The following is a 19,362-nucleotide window of genomic DNA, read 5'->3' as shown; positions in this document are numbered from 1 at the left end:
TGAAAAAATTACATTCGAGGAAGTATCTGAAGCACTTGTTGTGTTGTAGACCTGAATTATATCTGAGTGTAAGTGTGGTCAGAAACTTATTGCAGTGCAACTGTGTTTTCCTACGTCCCTCTGAATATCTGCAGTCACCTTTCTACAACCCTGTAACAGTGTGTAAATGTCAAGGGAAAGAGTTTAGGAAAGGTTGATGAGAGGCAAATTTTTTCCATTTTTCTTACTGACCATTCAACTGTAAGGCTGCTTTCTCTTGAATCATATGCTGCATCTGACATCACACACTATTCCCTACTGACACCTGATAAAAGGTATGCAGAGGACTGTATCGTGGATTCATCATCTTAATGATTCGTTTTCCAAATGACGTCACTGCTGCCACACACTTTAACAGATCCAGGTCATTGTGTATGCATTGTGAAATCTAAGTAGTGTGTTTAAGTTTTAATTTAACCCCCCCTAAAGTATCTACTTAATGCCTTAAGCTATTTATTTGGCGCTTTTCTGTTCTGTTCAAATTGATTACATCAAATTTAATGCAATTTTGTGCCAGAGTATATTCATTTGTCTTGTGGCTGCAGTTAGAAGTGGGGAAGAAAAATCATTCAAACAAAGCTTTACACACCAAAAAGACAAGGGTGATAGATGTTCATTGATGTTCACTTTTTGCTTTGGATTGCTATAAGTAAGACAGAAGTTCATGCAGTTGCTCTGGTTTATCTTCACTAATGCAGGATCATAAGTTATGCTTTTGTAAACTGCAGAGATAATTTTTAATGCGTGAGCAAAAATAATTTCTAAACATCAAGTAAAGACAGTACATGAAAGAATCCCTCTGTGACTGTTTTATCTTCTCAGTAGAAAAAGGCTTTTTAGCTTTGGAGAGAATCACATGGTTTTACTGAAGACTTTCACAGGCATCGTGAGGAAATTTATTGTTTTCTGATTTAAACTGCGATTTGCGATCATATGATTGCCCAAGCCGCAATTTTCACAGCGTTCCGGACTCACTCAGGATCTGTTGTGTCGACTGTTTTACACATACATGCTGTCTTGCAACTATATTGCCAAGCTCACCAATCAGAAGCAGCAGGCTACTCTTGGACAGGTCATAATAATAATAATAATATGCAAAAAATAAATGGGAGGGTGTTGGAGCAGAGCAAGGCGTTGTCTCAGGTTCTGCCTGAAGACAAGGAGACATGTCACTTGGTCCCCACTTGGCAGGACACAGATGTCCTTGAATTAATAAATCAATCTGTTGGTCCTCTTCAGGAATTTACCGATGCCCTGTCCGGTGAAGCCTAAGCAAGTGTGTCATACCTGAAACAATTATTACTGTTAATAAAGTACTTTTGAGATTTCGTTTGTTCTGCATGTCACCCTGGTTTTTAGTGTCAGCCTTTGTTTAAAAAAATAGATTATTTTTCAGGAAAAAATACTCTATTGTTTACAGAATAGATGTCCAATATTTGGGTGCTGCTAAGCCGTGAATGAATGACCCACCTATTTTAATATCTGACATTTTTCAGAATGGCTTAAAAAGACAGAGCAGGTTTTTTAATTTAGGATCGGATTAAGTACTTTAACTGCTGCTACAGATATTGATAGCTACTGTAGCTCTCTTGAACCATATAAGACTGACTCTGACATACCTACTTGAGTATGAGACTTTTGGAATTGTTGAATTTTGTTTTTCTAATTATTACTTATTTAAGATACTGTAATGAAGACAGATTTTATAAAAAATTGTGAATCTAGAAAAATTTACCTTCTTTATGCTATCACTGTGCTCTCCAACTCAGAGAATTACAGTAGGACAATCCTCCAGGCCACACAGCCAGGCAGGGGAACCAAGGTCTGGATGAAAGATCACCTTTTGGAAAACAATATGAGCTACGCAGCCTGACTGAGTTGCTCATTTTGTGAAAAGTCCTCTAAGTCTGGGATTTTATGTCTTTTTCTTAATTCCTCTTTGAAATCTTAAATCCATGGGATATTCAGTCTCTTACTGAAGTGGTTTCTTGTAGTCAACCAGTAAGTACCTTTAAACAATGAAAGCTGCATCTTCATGTTCATTTTTTAGAACAAATACAGTCAAAGTTGTCAAACAAGCAAAGCCAACTGAGTTACAAATGAGATAACTTCTACTTATCTGTCTGGGAAAATTCATCAGTGTTATGATAATTATCCTAATTTATAAAAAGATGAATCTGGTTCTTAAATAATAAAAGAAATTCACATCTTTTCAAATGGGGCAGCTCACCATATTTAATGTCTGTTAGTCTGTCTGTCTGTCTGTCTCTCTGCCTGCCTGTCTGTCTGTCTTTCTGTCTGTCTATCTATCTGTCTGTCTGTCTCTCTGCCTGCCTGTCTGTCTGTCTTTCTGTCTGTCTATCTATCTGTCTGTCAGTCTGTCTGTCTGTCTGTCTTTTACATCTGTGTCAGCCATGCCTGCAGGTTGCTTGAGGGCACAATAGTCTTCATGTTGTATAATAGTGTATAATACTCTGTCCTTAGAGCAGCCTAATAAGATTACAGGACTCTTCATTTTTTAATAAGTACCCAGAGGTAAACAGGAAATATTGTTTTAGGACATTCCTGAACAAAATAGTTCTATCTGTTTTTAGTGTGATTACTCACTGCACTAAAGGCTTAAAACCTTTCATAATTTCTTACTCATTGTTTGTACGTCAAGTATCTCTTTAACTCAAATTTCAGTAGTATTTGTCTAACTGGGTCTCTCATTGTGTTGTGTTGTGTCACAGGTCCCTGAGGAGCAATAAGATCAGAGTGTTGTCTGATTTTGTTTTCTCAGAAAACTCTGGACTGAAGAGACTGTGAGTATTGCAATGCCTCTGTAGGAATCCTCAAAACACAAGACTTTTGTTTGTTTTTGTGTGTTTTCTTTATTTAGAGTCCATATCTGGGGCTATTTTGCTAGAGTGTAACATTTAACTGAAGATTTAACTGAAGGAAACTCAAATAAGGAGCCATAGAATGTTAAAAAGAAACCCTTCCATCTGTTATCCATATCCACTTGATCCAGTTCTGGGGAGGTTTTATCACAGTTTTTTTTTTTTTTTTACAGTATCTCCAATTTCTAAACTGAATATTAAAAAAAATAAAACTACTTTCAGACAAAGTACAAAAATTATGGGTTGATTTTTCAATCACACACCTAAACATATGAAATCTGAATATTATTGAATATAAATTATTTTAATTGCAATATCAGTTAGTAAAGAAAGTCAGAAAACACGTGAAGCAAACCCTTCCTTTATGATTTGTGGTTATTTCAAACATTAAGGATGTTATTATCAAACTATACTGTTTGCTGCTCCTGCTTGATTTTTATAATGCCTCTCTTCATTTGTCAATGTCCAATTTTAACATCCATCAAAGCCAAAATAAGCCTAATCTGTGCTTTGAATGCTCCACCACATCTCCGTAATGCAGCATTATTGTTGCTGCTATCATGATATTGCATCAGTTCCTGTTATTTAGTTTAAAAGCTCTATGAGATACGACAGCAGAATATAGTTGGCAGTGTACTGTTCAAGATTGAAATCTATCTGGCAGATAGAAATTTCCGTCTTGTAAAATTTATCCATGAATCCTCCTCATATAACTTATTTTCCTCTCTCTGGAGACTGAACAAACTGATATAACAGATATATGCTTCTTGTGTTACATCATATTGACTATCTGACATGAAATCTTAGTTGTCATCAATAATGTGATAATGTTAAATGAAGATGACACCAGCTTAGGGCTGATCATAGAGCTTTCTGGCTCAAATTTTACTGTTTACATTGAATTCATAACACAAATACATTGTAATTGTTTAAGATTATTTAGTTGAATTCATTCTTGATGCGATTAAACAAAAAGATATAAATAAATAATCCCAAAACAAGAATAAAAAGGAGCAGAAAGAAGAAAATGTATAAATAAACTGCCCCCTTTTTTACATGACAATTTAACCTAAATATATATATACAAAAATAAACAAATAAAAACAAACAAATTTCATAAAACTGCAACTTCAAAATGTCAGGCAAATCTCAAGGATGACTAAAATTATGGTAAAATGTTGTTGAAGTAAATAATCATAGTTAAACAAGCTTGAGGTTTGTAAGTGTTGAAGTGATGATGGAGCCATTAAAAAAGAAAATACAGGCTCCATATTTTCTTACGCTGTTCATTTGTGGAGGGAAGTAAACAGGTTAGATATTCCAGAGGATATGCAAGAATATCATTAAGTCCGTTAGACCAAGCACCTACAACACCATCTTCACACGGATGACCCGAACATAAGGACACAGGATTTTTCATTGATTAATTGATTTAAAAAATTTTTAACATAATGACAAAATATAAAAACAAAAATAGAAATAAAGAGAAAACCATCAAAACAAACAAAAGTTCAAAAGAAGTGGGTGGAAGCACAAGCTTATCTAAACCCACCCCAGTAACTTACAACAATTTTTAGTCATTATACCATAATTACAATACAATCACCACTAACTACTAGGTATTACATAATCATATGTTAAAATAATAGTAATAATAACAATACTCAGTATATACAATCAATATCTCTCTCAAGAAAGCATTTTTGTCATGTTATGCAATGATAATGATAATTATATGTTGCAATTATAATAATTATAATTTCACCAACAGCATTGGTAATTAATGGTGACACCAATATAATGATGACAAAATTATTATGTTTATATAATCTAGAAGTTTACAATAATTAATTACAATGATGGAGTTTGCAGTAATAATAATAACACTACTCAGTCTATATAACACCTCTTCATTCCATACCCGTTCTGTACTGTTCTAGTACCATATCTTTATTTATTTATTTAAATATGTGGATATGGACACTACCCGTGTTCTTTTCCCAGCCTGTACCACAGTTTGACCCACAGACACCCAAAAATCTTTTCCTGGTGCTTCTCAACAAGTGCCTTTAACATATTGCAGCCTATAATAAGGAAGTATTAATGAACAGTAAAGACTGTAAAATAATTTGTAATCCAGGATCTGCTAAATTTTAGTAATGATTGAGATATTTTTCACCACTTTATTTTGTATATGTCTGATGTGGGACTTCAAACTAATTGTATTATCTAATATCACTTTCAGGAATTTTAGTTCATTTACAGGATTCATATGTAGTGCTATACAAAGTATTTTTCATAACTTAAAAAACATCTACCTTAGGACAGAAAAAAACAAAACGTAAGCCCTGCTGACATTTTACATTGTAGACACAGAGGTGAAAGCTGAGGGTTCGTTTTCTGCCATCAAGATAGAGGGTCTGCAAGCGGTGGAGGATTAAAAAACTGTAACAATCTGGCATGACTACACACTCTAGATGCTCAGATGTTGTGTCCACTATCTGGGACACCTGCCAAGAAATTGGGGCTCCCTTCAACTCCACTTAACCCCATTTAACCTAATTTCTAAAAAAAAACAAAAAAAACATTGAGTTCCTATTACAAAGACCATTTCATTGAGGTGAGATCTTTTGCAGAAAAATGGGAAAAAACAATTCATGCAAAATTTGTGCATGAGAAAAAAATAAAGATCTGTATGAGGAGCAGCAATATCATATGAACAATGGGGTCCAAATTCCAAGTAGGAGGTAGAAAAGCAACCCATTGGAGTGTAGATGCATGTGGTTGTAAAGATAACCCAGATGAGGAAGATGGTTGCATGACAGATGATTTAAACCAAGGTAACAGATTCTGTGGGTTTTCTTAGCCAGAAAAAAACTGGCAAAAAGATTTTTAGACTAAATCAGTGTGATAGTAATTGAGGATGGAATTATTTTGGTCTCATAGGGAAGAGTTAGTGACAATGAGAACAGACCAGCAGGAATAGCTGCTGCTTTATATTGTGACCAATTCCAAGTACTTTCTATGACTCAGTTTCTGTTATAACAGCAAATCAACACAGATTCAACCTCCATCTAAATTATTAACAAAGTCAATGTCGTGGTTTCAGTCTTAAGCTTTTCTACGTGAATGCGCAACAACTCGACATGTAAACCTTGTTGATGCTGGATTAAACACAAAACTAAGGAGTTGGGATCAAACACCATGGGAAGGATAATGAGGCATTTGCTTGGTTTTACAAAAGTCCTTTCCTTGGATGCAAATTATACTTTACCCAACACACCAAAATCTGCATGGCCTCAAAATGAATGGCAAATTCATCACTATTACAACATGAATGAGGTAATACAAGTTCATTTACATGCCCTAAACATGACTACTGTTATGATGAGTGAGAAGCTTTGCAGTTTACATATTACTACTGTACAGCATGCACATTTGGGACACTGGTACATTTAGTTCGTTTAAATTTTCTTAACTTGACCAAATATCAACCCTTCTGCAAACCTTTTAAACTGTATGTTAGAAATGCTAACAGATAAAGCTGTGTGGGTACAGCTGATAATACTTTATGCAAGGTGTTGCCACATAAACCTACCTGAATCTGTTATTATGCTTGGTTCCATGTTGCTGTAGAGTCCAAAAAAAATGTTTTCTAAGCACACTTCTTGAGTGGCAAGTTTTATTGTAGACATTTATTGATTTGTAAAACTATATAAACCTTAATATGATTTTTAAAAATAATATTCTAGTCTATATGGTTTGCCTTTGTTTTCCAGCAACAGTGTTGTGTTAAAACAAATAAATAAAGGAAAAGAAAAAAACATACAATTATTGGTTTTGAAATGAAACTTTGATATGAACAGATTTACTGCCTGTTTTTTTTTTTTTTTGTTTGTTTGTTTGTTTTTTGTTTTGTTTTTTTTTTGTGGCTGTTATAAAATGATTCCAGGAAACATTAAATTGTATTTAAGTAGGTAATATATTGTGAACCAGCGTTCATCATCAGTAACATGTCACATAACACACTGCTTCGTTAAAGAAATGAATTAAGGCTTGTCAGCTGTTCCATTTGCATGACTTAAATTCTCAGAGTAAGCTGGCAATTAAACATGATTTATATAGTTGTAGAACTGTGGACATATTAATTCGGAAGACATGCTGTGATATGTCATTTATTTAAGTTATGAGGCTAAATGGGGAAAGTATAAGTGTTTTTTTGTTCTCTGTGTTGGTCCTTTGACAGATTGGCAGCCATACAGGGCATATATATATATATATATATATGTTACGACCCAAACTAAAACAACCACAAAGTAAACTTAACACAACTAAACACTTAAAGCACCCAATGTGGAAAAGGAGGTGGTCGCGACACACACACACCCGGTGCACAACAAGAGGGGGAGAGCGGCCGGAGCCATTCTGGCTTCTCCCCCTCCAGACCTGCCTCAGCTGCAGCCTTTTCAGCCGGAGCGTCCCCGTAGGCTGCAGCCTGACTGGCCCAGAGGAGTGCCAGTCACACAGGGGCGGGGACAAAGGCGCTGGCCTTAGCCACTCCGGACAGCGCTCTGCCGCCCCTAATCACAACACAAACGACCACAGCTGTCTATGACAGCACGGGCCGTAACAATATATATATATATAACTATACTTTTAAAATGAATGTAAACATAAGTGTATTTACGCATTCAAATTAAACCTGCTTTCATTCACATATTTCTTTCTGTTGCTTCTGACAGATGGTTAAAACTGTCAAATTGTGACTAAAAGCTGCCCATTAGGAGTCCAAATCCAATTTTTATAACCACAGCATCATTTAATAAAATCACCACTCAGCTTACTTGGGCATCATGTGTGCAGTGAGTTTAGTTATACTTTCATGCTCAATTATCTCTCACAGAGAAAGCTGGCAGAGACAGAATGACTTGACTTGTTTTTTATTTTTGTTTTTTTTTTACAAATTCCCTAGCATTGCAAGAAACAAAGACAGTGCTTCAGTTAAAAGACCAGCTTAAACTTTACATTGTGACCCATTTCCACTGTGCATGTAACCCCAGTCAGTGTAGGAACAAATATTACAAGCAAGCACACAAAGTGCTCCAGTCGTACTCCTATTCCCAATTTGTTGTGGTAGATTTGTTGTTTAAAGGAGAGGCTGGTTGGAGCACACACCACATGACTACAACTGGTCCTTAAAATAAAATTGTTCTCAACCAAGCAGATGTGCTCTTCTGGAAATATTGTCAAAAGGGGTTTGCAAACTAGGTCTGTCCACATACTCAGATGTGATGATTAGATCTTATTAATAAATTCATGGGATTTTTTTTAACTTTGCCACTGATCAGTCAGTAACTACTAGTTTTCATCTATGTCTTCAGGGCATTATGCCAAGTGTACTTCCTGTCATTATTTTGTGAATGCACTCGTGAAAGAATTGATTGTAAAGCAGTTTTATTATTTTAATTGCATTGGGGAATCTACTAATGTCAAGAACGTGTGTAAGTTGTCTGAATTTTGTTTTATTTCACACGTGGCATCAGCAACTCAGATGAAACAAGATTTTTTTTTATTTTCTGTTCCCAGGTTTCTACAAAACAACAGCCTCCAGTTCATATCCAAAAATGCCTTCAGTGGCCTCTACAATTTGAAAAAGTTGTAAGTATTCAGACCTTAATATTTCCTGAATAGCTGTGCAGATTTTATTCATTCTTTTTATCTTGGTAAACTTTATTGTAGTTTTTCATCAGCTCATTTTGTTCAATAATGAATACAATTCAATAATTGTTCATATTCAGTGGGAATCTTCATCTGAACAGCACTTTTTTACAGAGAGAAACTTCTGGTAAATTTATGCTGTGTCTTGACTACAGACTTACTGTGTGCAAGGGCAATTTGTACTTCTTTGAGATTTTACATGCAATTAAGGACAAAACAGAAATAAATAAGGAAATTATTTTATATTAATATGGTAGGATGTTATAACTCCAATAATAATTAGATTAAAATACATTGAATCCAGGAAAATTTTACAGGTTTAAGCCAAAGTGAGAAGCTACATCTTTGATGAGCACATGGTAGGATTGAAATGCTGATCTCATTTTGGGATTAAAGGCTGTGAATCAACTCTTTTATTCTCTGGATGTTTGCTCTGTTTGATCTGAGGGATGCCTGGTTCAGCTGAATTGTGGATGTGCTGAGGGCCCAGTTTCTGAAGTGGCAATCTTTTCTCTCAAGCATTGTCTTTAGAAATACGATTAGAATATAGATGTTGTTATGACAGTGTTCAGGTTTTGTCTTTTTTTTTCCTGAAATCTCGTAAAGGAGGTGATTTGTTTTTGTTGTTTTTGTTTTTTTTTTTGTTTTGTTTTGTTTTGTGTTGTTTTTTTTTTGTTTGTTTTTTTACCAAAAGTCCCAGATAATATGAACATCACATCAACTTCTAATTTCTGTGTGCTTTTAATGTTTCCCCTCTCTGTTTGTTCTCTCAGGTTTCTCAGTGACAATTTGATAACCTCCCTCAATCCTGGTGTGTTCAAGGATCTGAATCAATTAGAATGGCTGTGAGTAACACACTTACACACAGATGTGAGCCTATACTACATACACCAACATATACACATAAATATTTTAACATCTACGTGTTATATTGCTATTCGCTCTATTACTATTTGATACGGCATGGAGAGCTGGAGGGACTCTGTTTATGTAGTCTATGTAGTTGTTATTTATCTTTGGGGGAATAGTTTTTAAGATACAGTTGCCATTTTACCCTTACATGGGCATCATGGTAAACATCTGGGCTTTCCTTTTTTTTTTTTTTAAACAAAACAAGAACAAAACAAAACAAAAAAAAGAAACAGAAACAAACAGGAGGAAGAAGAAACAAACAAAAAAAGAAGAAATAATAATTAAATAGATATAATTTGTGTTTGTGTGTGTACCTATATGTGTATATATGTGTGTGCAATTTGTCTTTGTAAGAAGGGCATCAATTTTGTCAGGTTGGTTATGGGGGGGAGGGCAAAGGAGCAGAGAAGGTCAAAAAATGGAAGAGTTGATACTATGAGTTGAGGCAGATGTTTGGTTGAAATGGTTAGTAAGAATGAGCTGGATTCAGGGTTCCTTTCTTCCAATTTTCTTATTTCTTCTTGATATTATTATTATCATCACCATCACTGTTTTTCTTTTCTATTCCTTAAAAAAAATAGAATAAAGTAAAATAATAGAAGTAAAATAATAATAAACAACAGACAGAAGAAAAAAAAAATAATAATAATAATAATAATGTAACAAATTATGATTATATTAATAATAGTAGTGAATTAGTAGTAAATAGTGTGTCTTTAGAGCAGTAAATAAGTAGATAAATAATTAAATAAACAAATACACGTTAAATGACAGCTATAATAGGGTTGGGTTCAGTTATTGGACTAAATATTATGGGAAGAGAATAATAATAATAATAATAATAATAATAACAGAAAAATGACTAAACAAACAGAAAATAGTAAAGTAAAAATAAATGAATAAATAAATGCATAAATAAAAAATAAAGAAATAAAAAGGGTAACAAATTATGATGTAGCAGTAACGATAAAAGTAACAACGACAACAAAACTAAACAACAAGTAGAGTAACAAGAGAACAAAGAGAGTTACAATTGTAATGAATTAGTAAATAAAAGAAATTGATGGTATGAGTGAAGGTGATAATTCCCTGAAGTGATTGGTTATGACGGTAGTTTGTTATAGGTGGTTTTCTATTTTTTTTTTTTTTTTTTTAATTTTATTTATAACTTTTGATATTTTAACATACAAAAGGGACAAATACAATTTGACATGACAAAAAACCAAGACAGAAGAAGACCATAATTCAATTACAGATACGTAAAAACACTACAGGAAAGAACAGAAATAAGTGTAACAATTGTGTTTAACAATTCAAATGGTCTCAAAAAAAAAGAAACAGTGAATAATAAATAAAGTAAGTAACACATACAGAGGGGCAGAAACAAAAAAAAAAGGTTCCAGTCAAAATTTACCACTCAGAATCAAAGGTATACCAAAATGCATCTTTCATATTTCTTACTTTGTAGGGGCCAACTGCGGTTTCAAATGGTCCAAAATTGGTTTCCATACAGTGTAAAATTTCTGTGGGTTTCCGGACACCTCATACCTTAATTTTTCAATATGTAAAACTCCTGTCAGTTCCCGTAACCAAGCCTCAAAATGGGGTGGTGAATCAGATTTCCATAATTTCAAGATACATCGTTTTGCAATAACCATCCCATATGAAATAACTGTGCATATATTACGATCCATGTTCTGTAATAGGCTAGAAAAGCCAAGTAAAGCCGTTTCAGGGTCAGGATTAAGGTTTACTTTCAACGCAGCCGAGTACCATCTAAATATTGAACACCAAAAGCCACTGAGTTTGGGGCACAGCCAAAAGTGGTGCGCAAGTGTGCTGGGTGCAGCCTTACATCTATCGCAAGAAGAGGAGGTCTGTGGGAAGAATTTATTCAACTTGGCTTTTGAATAGTGTAATCTATGCATGACTTTAAATTGGATCAGTTGAAGTCTGGAGTTGATGGAACAATGATGAATATCATTTAAGGCTTGTTTCCAGATATCATCCTGAATTATAATATTGAGGTCTTCCTCCCATATTTGTTTAATTTTTAAAGCAGGTTGCGAAAGTTTGTGTGAAAAGATGCGAACCAAAGATGAAATCAAACCCTTAGCCTCTGGAGGGCCCAGCAAGATTTCAAACAAAGCATTATCCTCAGGGGGGGAGTCAAGCAAGGGAAAATTCTGCCTAATATAATTTCGTAGTTGCAAATACCTGAAGAAATGAGTTTTAGGCAGTGCAAATTTAAGTCGTAATTGTTCAAATGAACAAAGTCGTTTATTAATATATAGGTCTTTTAAGGATACTATGCCCTTTTGACTCCATTCCCTAAAGACCGCATCTGTAAATGATGGGGGGAAGGCGTGGTTATGCCAAATCGGGGCATGCACTGAAGTATTAGGGAGTTCACAAAGTTTCCAAATTTGTAACCAAAGTTTTTCGGAGTTAAATAAGGTGAAGTGTTCTCCTTTACGAGAGGATGATAACCTAGGGGACGAAAAGAGAAGTGCCTGAAGGGATGTTTTTTGTGTCAGACTCTGCTCAATTGCCAGCCATGAAGGCATATCTGTCGATGGATTATGGCTCTGAGCTAATTGCCAATAGACCATTACCCTAACGTTGGCAGCCCAATAATAATGCAGGAAACACGGCAGGCCTAGACCGCCATGTTCCTTTGGTTTCTGCAGATGTTGTTTAGAAATTCTATGTGCCTTATAACCCCAAATAAATGGTAAAATAGTAGAATCAATTAATTTAAAATAGGATTTTGGAATATGAATTGGAATGTTTTGAAATAGGTATAGAAATCTTGGTAAAGAAACCATTTTAATTGTGTTTACCCGACCTATCAAAGACAGCGGCAGCGTTCTCCATTTATCTATATTTTTCTTTAAGGCATTTAATCTCTCTATAAAATTATATTTAAAAAGTAATTTTGGATTTTTAGTTATATTGATGCCCAAGTATTTTACTACATTTGAAATATTAAATTGAGTAGAGGATATAAATGTTGGATCCAAGTCAGCATTAACTGACAAAAGGTCACTTTTCTGCCAGTTTATAGTGTAACCCGAGACTGCGCTAAATTTGTTTATTATTTCAAGCAACCGCGGAATTGACTGCTCAGGTTCTGACACAAAAATGGCAACGTCATCGGCATAAAGTGATATCTTATGATCTCTACCACCAATGGTAATGGGTTTAATCAATGGATCTTCTCTTATATTGATTGCCAACGGCTCAATGGCAAGTGCAAACAGTGACGGTGAGAGGGGACAACCCTGGCGGGTGCCCCTCTCAAGACAGAAGGGGGGTGATTTTTCCTGATTAGTTACAATCGAAGCAGTTGGGCATAGATATGCCATCCGTACCCAGGAAACAAAGGAATCGCCAAGACCAAACCCCTCCAGAACCTTAAACAGATACCCCCACTCCACTTGGTCAAAAGCTTTTTCCGCATCCAAAAATAATATGCCCTTTTTTGAACCTGAAGGAAATTTATAATGTATAATGTTCAATACTCTTCTAGTATTAAAAAAGGAGTATCTATTGGGTATAAATCCGGTCTGATCTATATGAATGAGAGATTCAATATACTTATTCAACCTGTTGGCTAAAATTTTAGTAAATATCTTAAAATCTAGATTGAGCATAGAGATTGGACGGTATGACGCTGGATTGGTGTCATCTCGATCTGGTTTTAGTAAAAGAGCAATATCAGCATTATATAGCGTTGAGGGCAGCTTTTCTATATCAGTAGAGTGAGACATCAATCTAAGCAGGAGTGGGGATATCTGCTTGGAAAACTTTTTATAAAATTCAGCTCCGAAGCCATCCGGTCCGGGGGCCCTTCCAGTGCTGAATGATTTAATAGCATCTGTCACTTCTATTAAAGTTAGTCTGGCATTCAGTGCATTATGGGATTCGATATCTAATTTTGGGATGGGAAGATCCTTTAACCATGCATCCACATCACCTTTGGCTTTGGATTTGTACAGATCTTGATAAAAGTCAGCAAATCGTTTATTTATTGCTTTGGGGTTGATAAGAACATCGCCAGTTCTAGATCTAATTTTATGTATGGCCCTTCTGGATTGTTGCCCCCGAAGCTGACGAGCCAACAGAGTATGGGGTTTGTCCCCAAGTTCAAAATAACGCAGACAGAGTCGGGACAGTTGATCACTGACTTGTTTCGTTAGGATTGTATTATATTCATATTTAAGATTGAGAATTTCTTGTAGTATTTGATTGTTGTCATTCTGTCTATATAAGGCATCTAATTGAGATAACTTTAAGTCAATCTCATTCAGTCTGATGTTTCTCAGTTTCCTGAGCGATGCTTCATATGCAATAATATGGCCCCTTATGACTGCCTTAAATGTTTCCCACAAAGTGGAATCAGATGTGTCATTAGTGTCATTGATATCTAAAAATTCTTCAAGTTTACCAGAGAGAAATTTACAAAACTCAGCATCATTAACAAGAGAAGGTCGAAATCTCCACATTACTTGCTGTTTAGGTAAGTTAAAGTCGATTTTAAGAGTAACGGGTGCGTGATCTGAGATTATAATGTTATGGTATTTAGTGTCTATTACATTTGATAAGAGTGTTGAATCTATCAAGAAGAAATCAATTCTTGAATACGAATTATACAATTTGGAGAAAAAAGAGTACTCTCTGTCTGTGGGATGTTGCAAGCGCCAAATATCCACAAGATTAGTGGATGTGATCAAACTGTTTAAGGCACATATGTCAAACTGGTCCAGCAAAGGGCCGTGTGGCTGCAGGTTTTTGTTCCAACCAAGCAGCAGCACACCAGATTTGACTGATTCAATCAACTGATCTCAGTCTTCAGACAGCTGATTGGTCAAACTGTGTGCTCTTGGCTGGCTGGAACAAAAACCTGCAGCCACACGGCCCTTTGCTGGACCAGTTTGACATGCCTGGTTTAAGGTCACTGAAGCGTTAGAAGGAGTCGATTGTTTTTTTGAGGACCTATCCAAATGCCAGTCCAGAACTACATTGTAATCCCCTGCAATTATTAGCTTAGTGTTTGCAAGATCAGGTAGTTTCTCAAACGTTTTTCGAAAAAAACCTGCATCATCAATGTTTGGGCCATAGATGTTAACCAAAGTGACATGCATAGAGTAAAGCTGACCAGTCACTATTAGAAATCTGCCATTAACGTCCGATATTGTTTGTGAATGCTGAAAGGGGACATTCTTCCTAATTATAATTGCCACCCCCCGTGCTTTACTTGAATAAGTTGATTGATATATATGTCCTGCCCAGGTGCAGCGTAAACGGGCTTGTTCAGGTGGTCTAATATGTGTTTCCTGTAGGAAAACCACATCAGAAGACATTGATTTCAAATGGGAAAATACCTTAGCTCGTTTTATAGAGTGTCCTAAACCTCTCACATTCCAACTTACCAAAGTGACCCCTTTAATTTTCATATTATGTGCCATGAAAGAATGAAAAAGCTATATTCTGAGTGATAGGTAAAATAAAAGCCCCTGACAACAATACATACATAGAAACACACAAAAACGTACTGAACATGTACTCATCCCAAGCCACCCCCCCATCCCACTTTCCCAAACAAAGTAGGAGAAAAACCCAGCAAAACATAAATCTAAGGGAGGAGTGTAATGCTACCCAGCCTAAAGCTAAGGTGCTAACACGCTAATAACCACTAATAAACTAACCTCCCCTCCGATAAAACACAGATTTAAATAAAACACCAAAATTGTCCCACTGTAAACTGATGTTCAAATCTAAACTATGGAAATTATGTAAAAAAATACAGAAATACAGGGAGAAAAAAAAAAAAAAAAAAAAAGAAACCAGATTAAACACATTAGAACAAGTGCAATGCTAGAATAATGTCTCTTGCTTTATCATAATTTGGTTATCTCAGATTTTCACAGAGTTATTACAAAGGTACCTCTCGGCCATGAAAGCTTGCAAATGGCGTCAGTCAGCACTAGTCCTCACCCGAAGCACTCTCACATGGCATCAAATTGTCCAAAAACAGTCTCGCCTCCTCCGGGGTGTTGAAAGTTTTTATGTCTTTACCATGGGTAACCCTCAGTCGAGCAGGATAGATGAATCCCGTGCGTAGGCCGGCCGCCTTTAGTTTTTTCCTCGAGTCATCAAAACGTTGGCGCAGTTTCATTATTTCGGGTGGAAAGTCCTGGAAAATATGGATGCGCCGTCCTTGATAAGTAAGGGGAGATTTTTCCATAGCCAGCCGCATTATAAGCTCCTTGACCCGGTAGCTGTGTATCCTAGCAATCATGATTCGGGGTTGGGATGGGTCGTTAGCCGGCTGCCCTCCTAGCCTGTGTGCGCGATCAATTTCAACAGGCTTTGCAAAATGTTCTTTCCCCAAGACATCACGTACAAGGGAAGTCACAAACTCAGCAGGCCGTCCAGCTTCAACATTCTTGGGCAAACCAACTATTTTTATATTCTGGCGCCTGGAGCGTGCCTCGAGATCAGTAACTTTATCTCGTAGGGCCTTGTTAGCATCCTCCATTAGCCTAGCTTGTTGCTCTAGTTGCGATAGTCTACAATCATGATCGCTACCCATCTCTTCCAACGCCGCGAGACGTCCCGCGTGTTCAGCCAAGGTGGCTTGATTGGCTTGGAGGGTGAGGTCCAAAGAGTTGAAGCCATCCTCCATCTTTTTGCTCATCTTCTCGATAGCAGCGAGAACAGTTGTAGTATCTTGAGCGGAGGATGTCATTAGCTCAGCCGGCGTCTCATCGCCATGCGGCTCACACTGTGCTCCTTCCCCCTCGGATTTTTTCACCAAGACTTGCTTCTTTGGAGGCATTATTAGTAATGTCGCATAAGCACTTTAAAGAGATAATCTTTGAGTGGTTTCTAGACCTGAACGTGTGTTTTATCAGATGAAACACGATTTATCGGAGAGGAGCTCGGCTAAAACACGTCTACACCATATTGTGCGCTATAGCGCCCCCCCTATTTAATATAAGAAATTATTATTATTTATATAAAAGAATTAAGGAATGAGGTCTTTTTCCCATTTTATGGAGGGTAGTGAAACTCTTTCATCAGTCTGCAACGTTAATTTGTAAATTTTTGAAAGAAGTTTTTTTGAGGAGGAGAAGTTGATAAGTGTGGAGGCTGGGAGGGGGAGGTCAAGGTTTATATTGTTTTTCCCTAATTTAGAATGAATAGATGATGACACTTGTAAATACTGTAGAAATTGATGGCTCCCGATGCCAAACTCCTGGACCAGAACAGACAGTGGAACCAGAGAGTTATTGTGAATGATATGTTTGAGGTGATTGATTCCTTTCTCTGTCCAAGTCCTTAGGTTTAATGGTTGTTTATTGCATTGGAAGTCCAGGTTGTGCCAGAGTGGAGTTAGTAATGTTGTGGAATTTCCACCAGGCTGTCAGAGTTGATGATATTGTGGGGCTTTGAAAGCAGGAGTGTTTTTTAATAGTCTGGCTGAGAAATGGTTAGTCCGAGATATGAATTTCTTTGCTGATTGCTTGTTCTATGTCTAACCATGTGTTATCTGACTTTGAGGGATGAGTCCATCTATAGATATATTGAAGTTGATTTGCCAGTGAGTAATAGTGAAAGTCTGGTGCATTGAGTCCACCTAGTTTTTTGGGTTTCTGAAGTGTGGCCAGTTTGATCCTCGGGGGTTTATTTTTCCAGTAGTATTTGTTGATGGATGAATCAAGTGCAGTAAACCAGGAGAGAGGTGGGTGAATCGGAATCATTGAGAAGAGGTAGTTGATTTTGGGGAGGATTGTCATTTTGACTGTTGCTATTCTACCTAAAATGAATAGTGGGAGGGTCATCCATCGTTGTAGATCATTGTTTATGGTTTTGAGGAGTGGGATGAAATTAAGATGAATCAACTCTGACAGCCTGGAGGAGATGTGGATACCTAGGTAAGTAATATGACTTGTGCAGAAAGGAATGGGTGATGTAAGGGCTGCCACATCCAGGCGATTCATGTTTAACGGTAGTATGGCTGATTTGTTCCAGTTTATTGAGTAGTCTGAGATATGGGAAAATGAGTTGATGACTTTGATAACCTCTTGTAGTGACAGTTGTGGATTCTGAATGAAAAGTAATATATCATCTGCATAGAGACTGATTTTGTGGTGCATGTTTGGAGTCTGGATTCCAGTTATGAGGGGGTTCTGATGGATAGCTGCTGCTAAAGGTTCAATGAAAATGGTGAATAGAGCGGAGGAGGGTGGACATCCTTGCCTGGTGCCCCTGTGCAGAGTGAAACTTTGTGAAGTTTGACCATTAGTAATGACTGTGGCTGTAGGTGAGGTATATAATGCTTTAATCCAGTTAATAAATGATTCCCCAAATCCAAGTCTATGGAGGGTGCTGATGAGGAATTGCCAGTCTCTTAATACAGCTTTTCTTGTTTCCCATAAAATTGTTGGTGATGATGTGGGGGAATCATTTATTTCAAGAAAGGATGCCCACTCTCTTTTGATTAGTGTTTCAAATTCCGGGTCCTTCAAAAGGGATGTATTAAAGCGCCATCTGGTGATTGGTTTGTGTGGTCTTGGGTGATTCCATGTGAGTGATACTAGGGCATGGTCACAGATGATAATTGGGTGGAGTCGTGATCAGAAATATCTGAGATGATTGTGTTACTGGTGAGGAAAAAATCAATACGTAAATATGAATGATGGACTGGTGAAAAAAAAGAAAATTCCCTTGCAGCTGGACATTGCAGGCGCCAACAATCGCCAAGCCCAAAAATCTGTCATGTATTTAATGATTGTTTCTGTAAATTGCCAAGTCTGTCTATTGCCGGGTGTGTTGGATTTGTCTAATGATGTAATAATACTGTAATAAAGTCACCACCTATTATTATTGGAGAGATGGAAAAGTTTGATATGGATGAGAAGACGTTATGGAAGAAAGACAGAACATCTGTTTGGGCCATATAAATTACCAATTGTCAGAGGGTTATTGTTGATTGTTTTGTTAATGATAACAAAGCGTCCTTCTGGATCTGTGATTGTGGCGTTATGGATGAATGATATTGACTTACTGATTAAAATGCAAACTCCTCTTTGTTTCTTATTGTAATGAGCTGAAAATGAGTGGGTAAACTGGGAAGATTTTAACTTAATGTTGTCTGATTCTGAGAGGTGTGTTTCTTGGAGTAAACAAATATCTGCCTGAAGCGAAGTCAAGTGGTTGAATAGTTTATTTTTCTTTGCCTGCGTGCCCATACCACGCACATTCCATGTGACAAATTTTATACCAGACATGGAGGGGGAGAGAGTAATAAGTGAATGTGTGTGGGTGTGCTCAGATGCTGTTGAGTGTGTGTGTATGTATGTGTGCAAGCAAGTATGAGTAAGAATAGAATAGAACAGAAATACTTTATTAATCCCTTTGGAGAGTCCTCGGGGAAATTTGGTAATCCTCAGGGAAATTTGAGAAAAGAGTGGCTAGATCTGTATAAACACAACAAAATCAAAACAAAAGCCGTACAATTTACATACATAAAGACAGACGAAAACAACAAAACATTAAACAATACAGAAAAGCACTTGGGGTGCCACATAGTGTGTTGTGCAAAGCGAATCGTAGGTGCGTCAATGTTTAAGTAATTGTCCTTGTGGATGGATTTTAGCTGTGTGTGTGTGTGGGGCGGGGGGGTTACGAGGGGGAAGGAGGAGGGGGCTCGTATAACCAAGGAGTGATGTCCTTGCTACGAAATAACTGTCCATTGATATAAAGTTTGTCCACTGCCATGACTGCCTTCTTTCCTTCTGAG

The 19,362-nt window shown here is 36.6% G+C and overlaps 1 protein-coding gene across 1 annotated transcript in view; it reads left to right on the top strand.

Moving 5' to 3' along the window:
- rxfp2a (relaxin family peptide receptor 2a) overlaps positions 1-19,362 on the top strand; it is a 94,870-nt gene that overhangs the window by 28,808 nt on the left and 46,700 nt on the right. Inside the window, exons 5-7 of the mRNA XM_042007492.1 lie at positions 2,772-2,843; positions 8,508-8,579; positions 9,413-9,484. Coding sequence (XP_041863426.1) covers positions 2,772-2,843; positions 8,508-8,579; positions 9,413-9,484 — 216 coding nt within the window. The remainder of the gene's footprint in view (positions 1-2,771; positions 2,844-8,507; positions 8,580-9,412; positions 9,485-19,362) is intronic.

The sequence above is a fragment of the Melanotaenia boesemani genome, chromosome 15 (genome assembly GCF_017639745.1).
Source record: "Melanotaenia boesemani isolate fMelBoe1 chromosome 15, fMelBoe1.pri, whole genome shotgun sequence".
Lineage (NCBI taxonomy): Eukaryota > Metazoa > Chordata > Actinopteri > Atheriniformes > Melanotaeniidae > Melanotaenia > Melanotaenia boesemani.
This window is presented reverse-complemented; position numbering and strand designations above follow the sequence as displayed.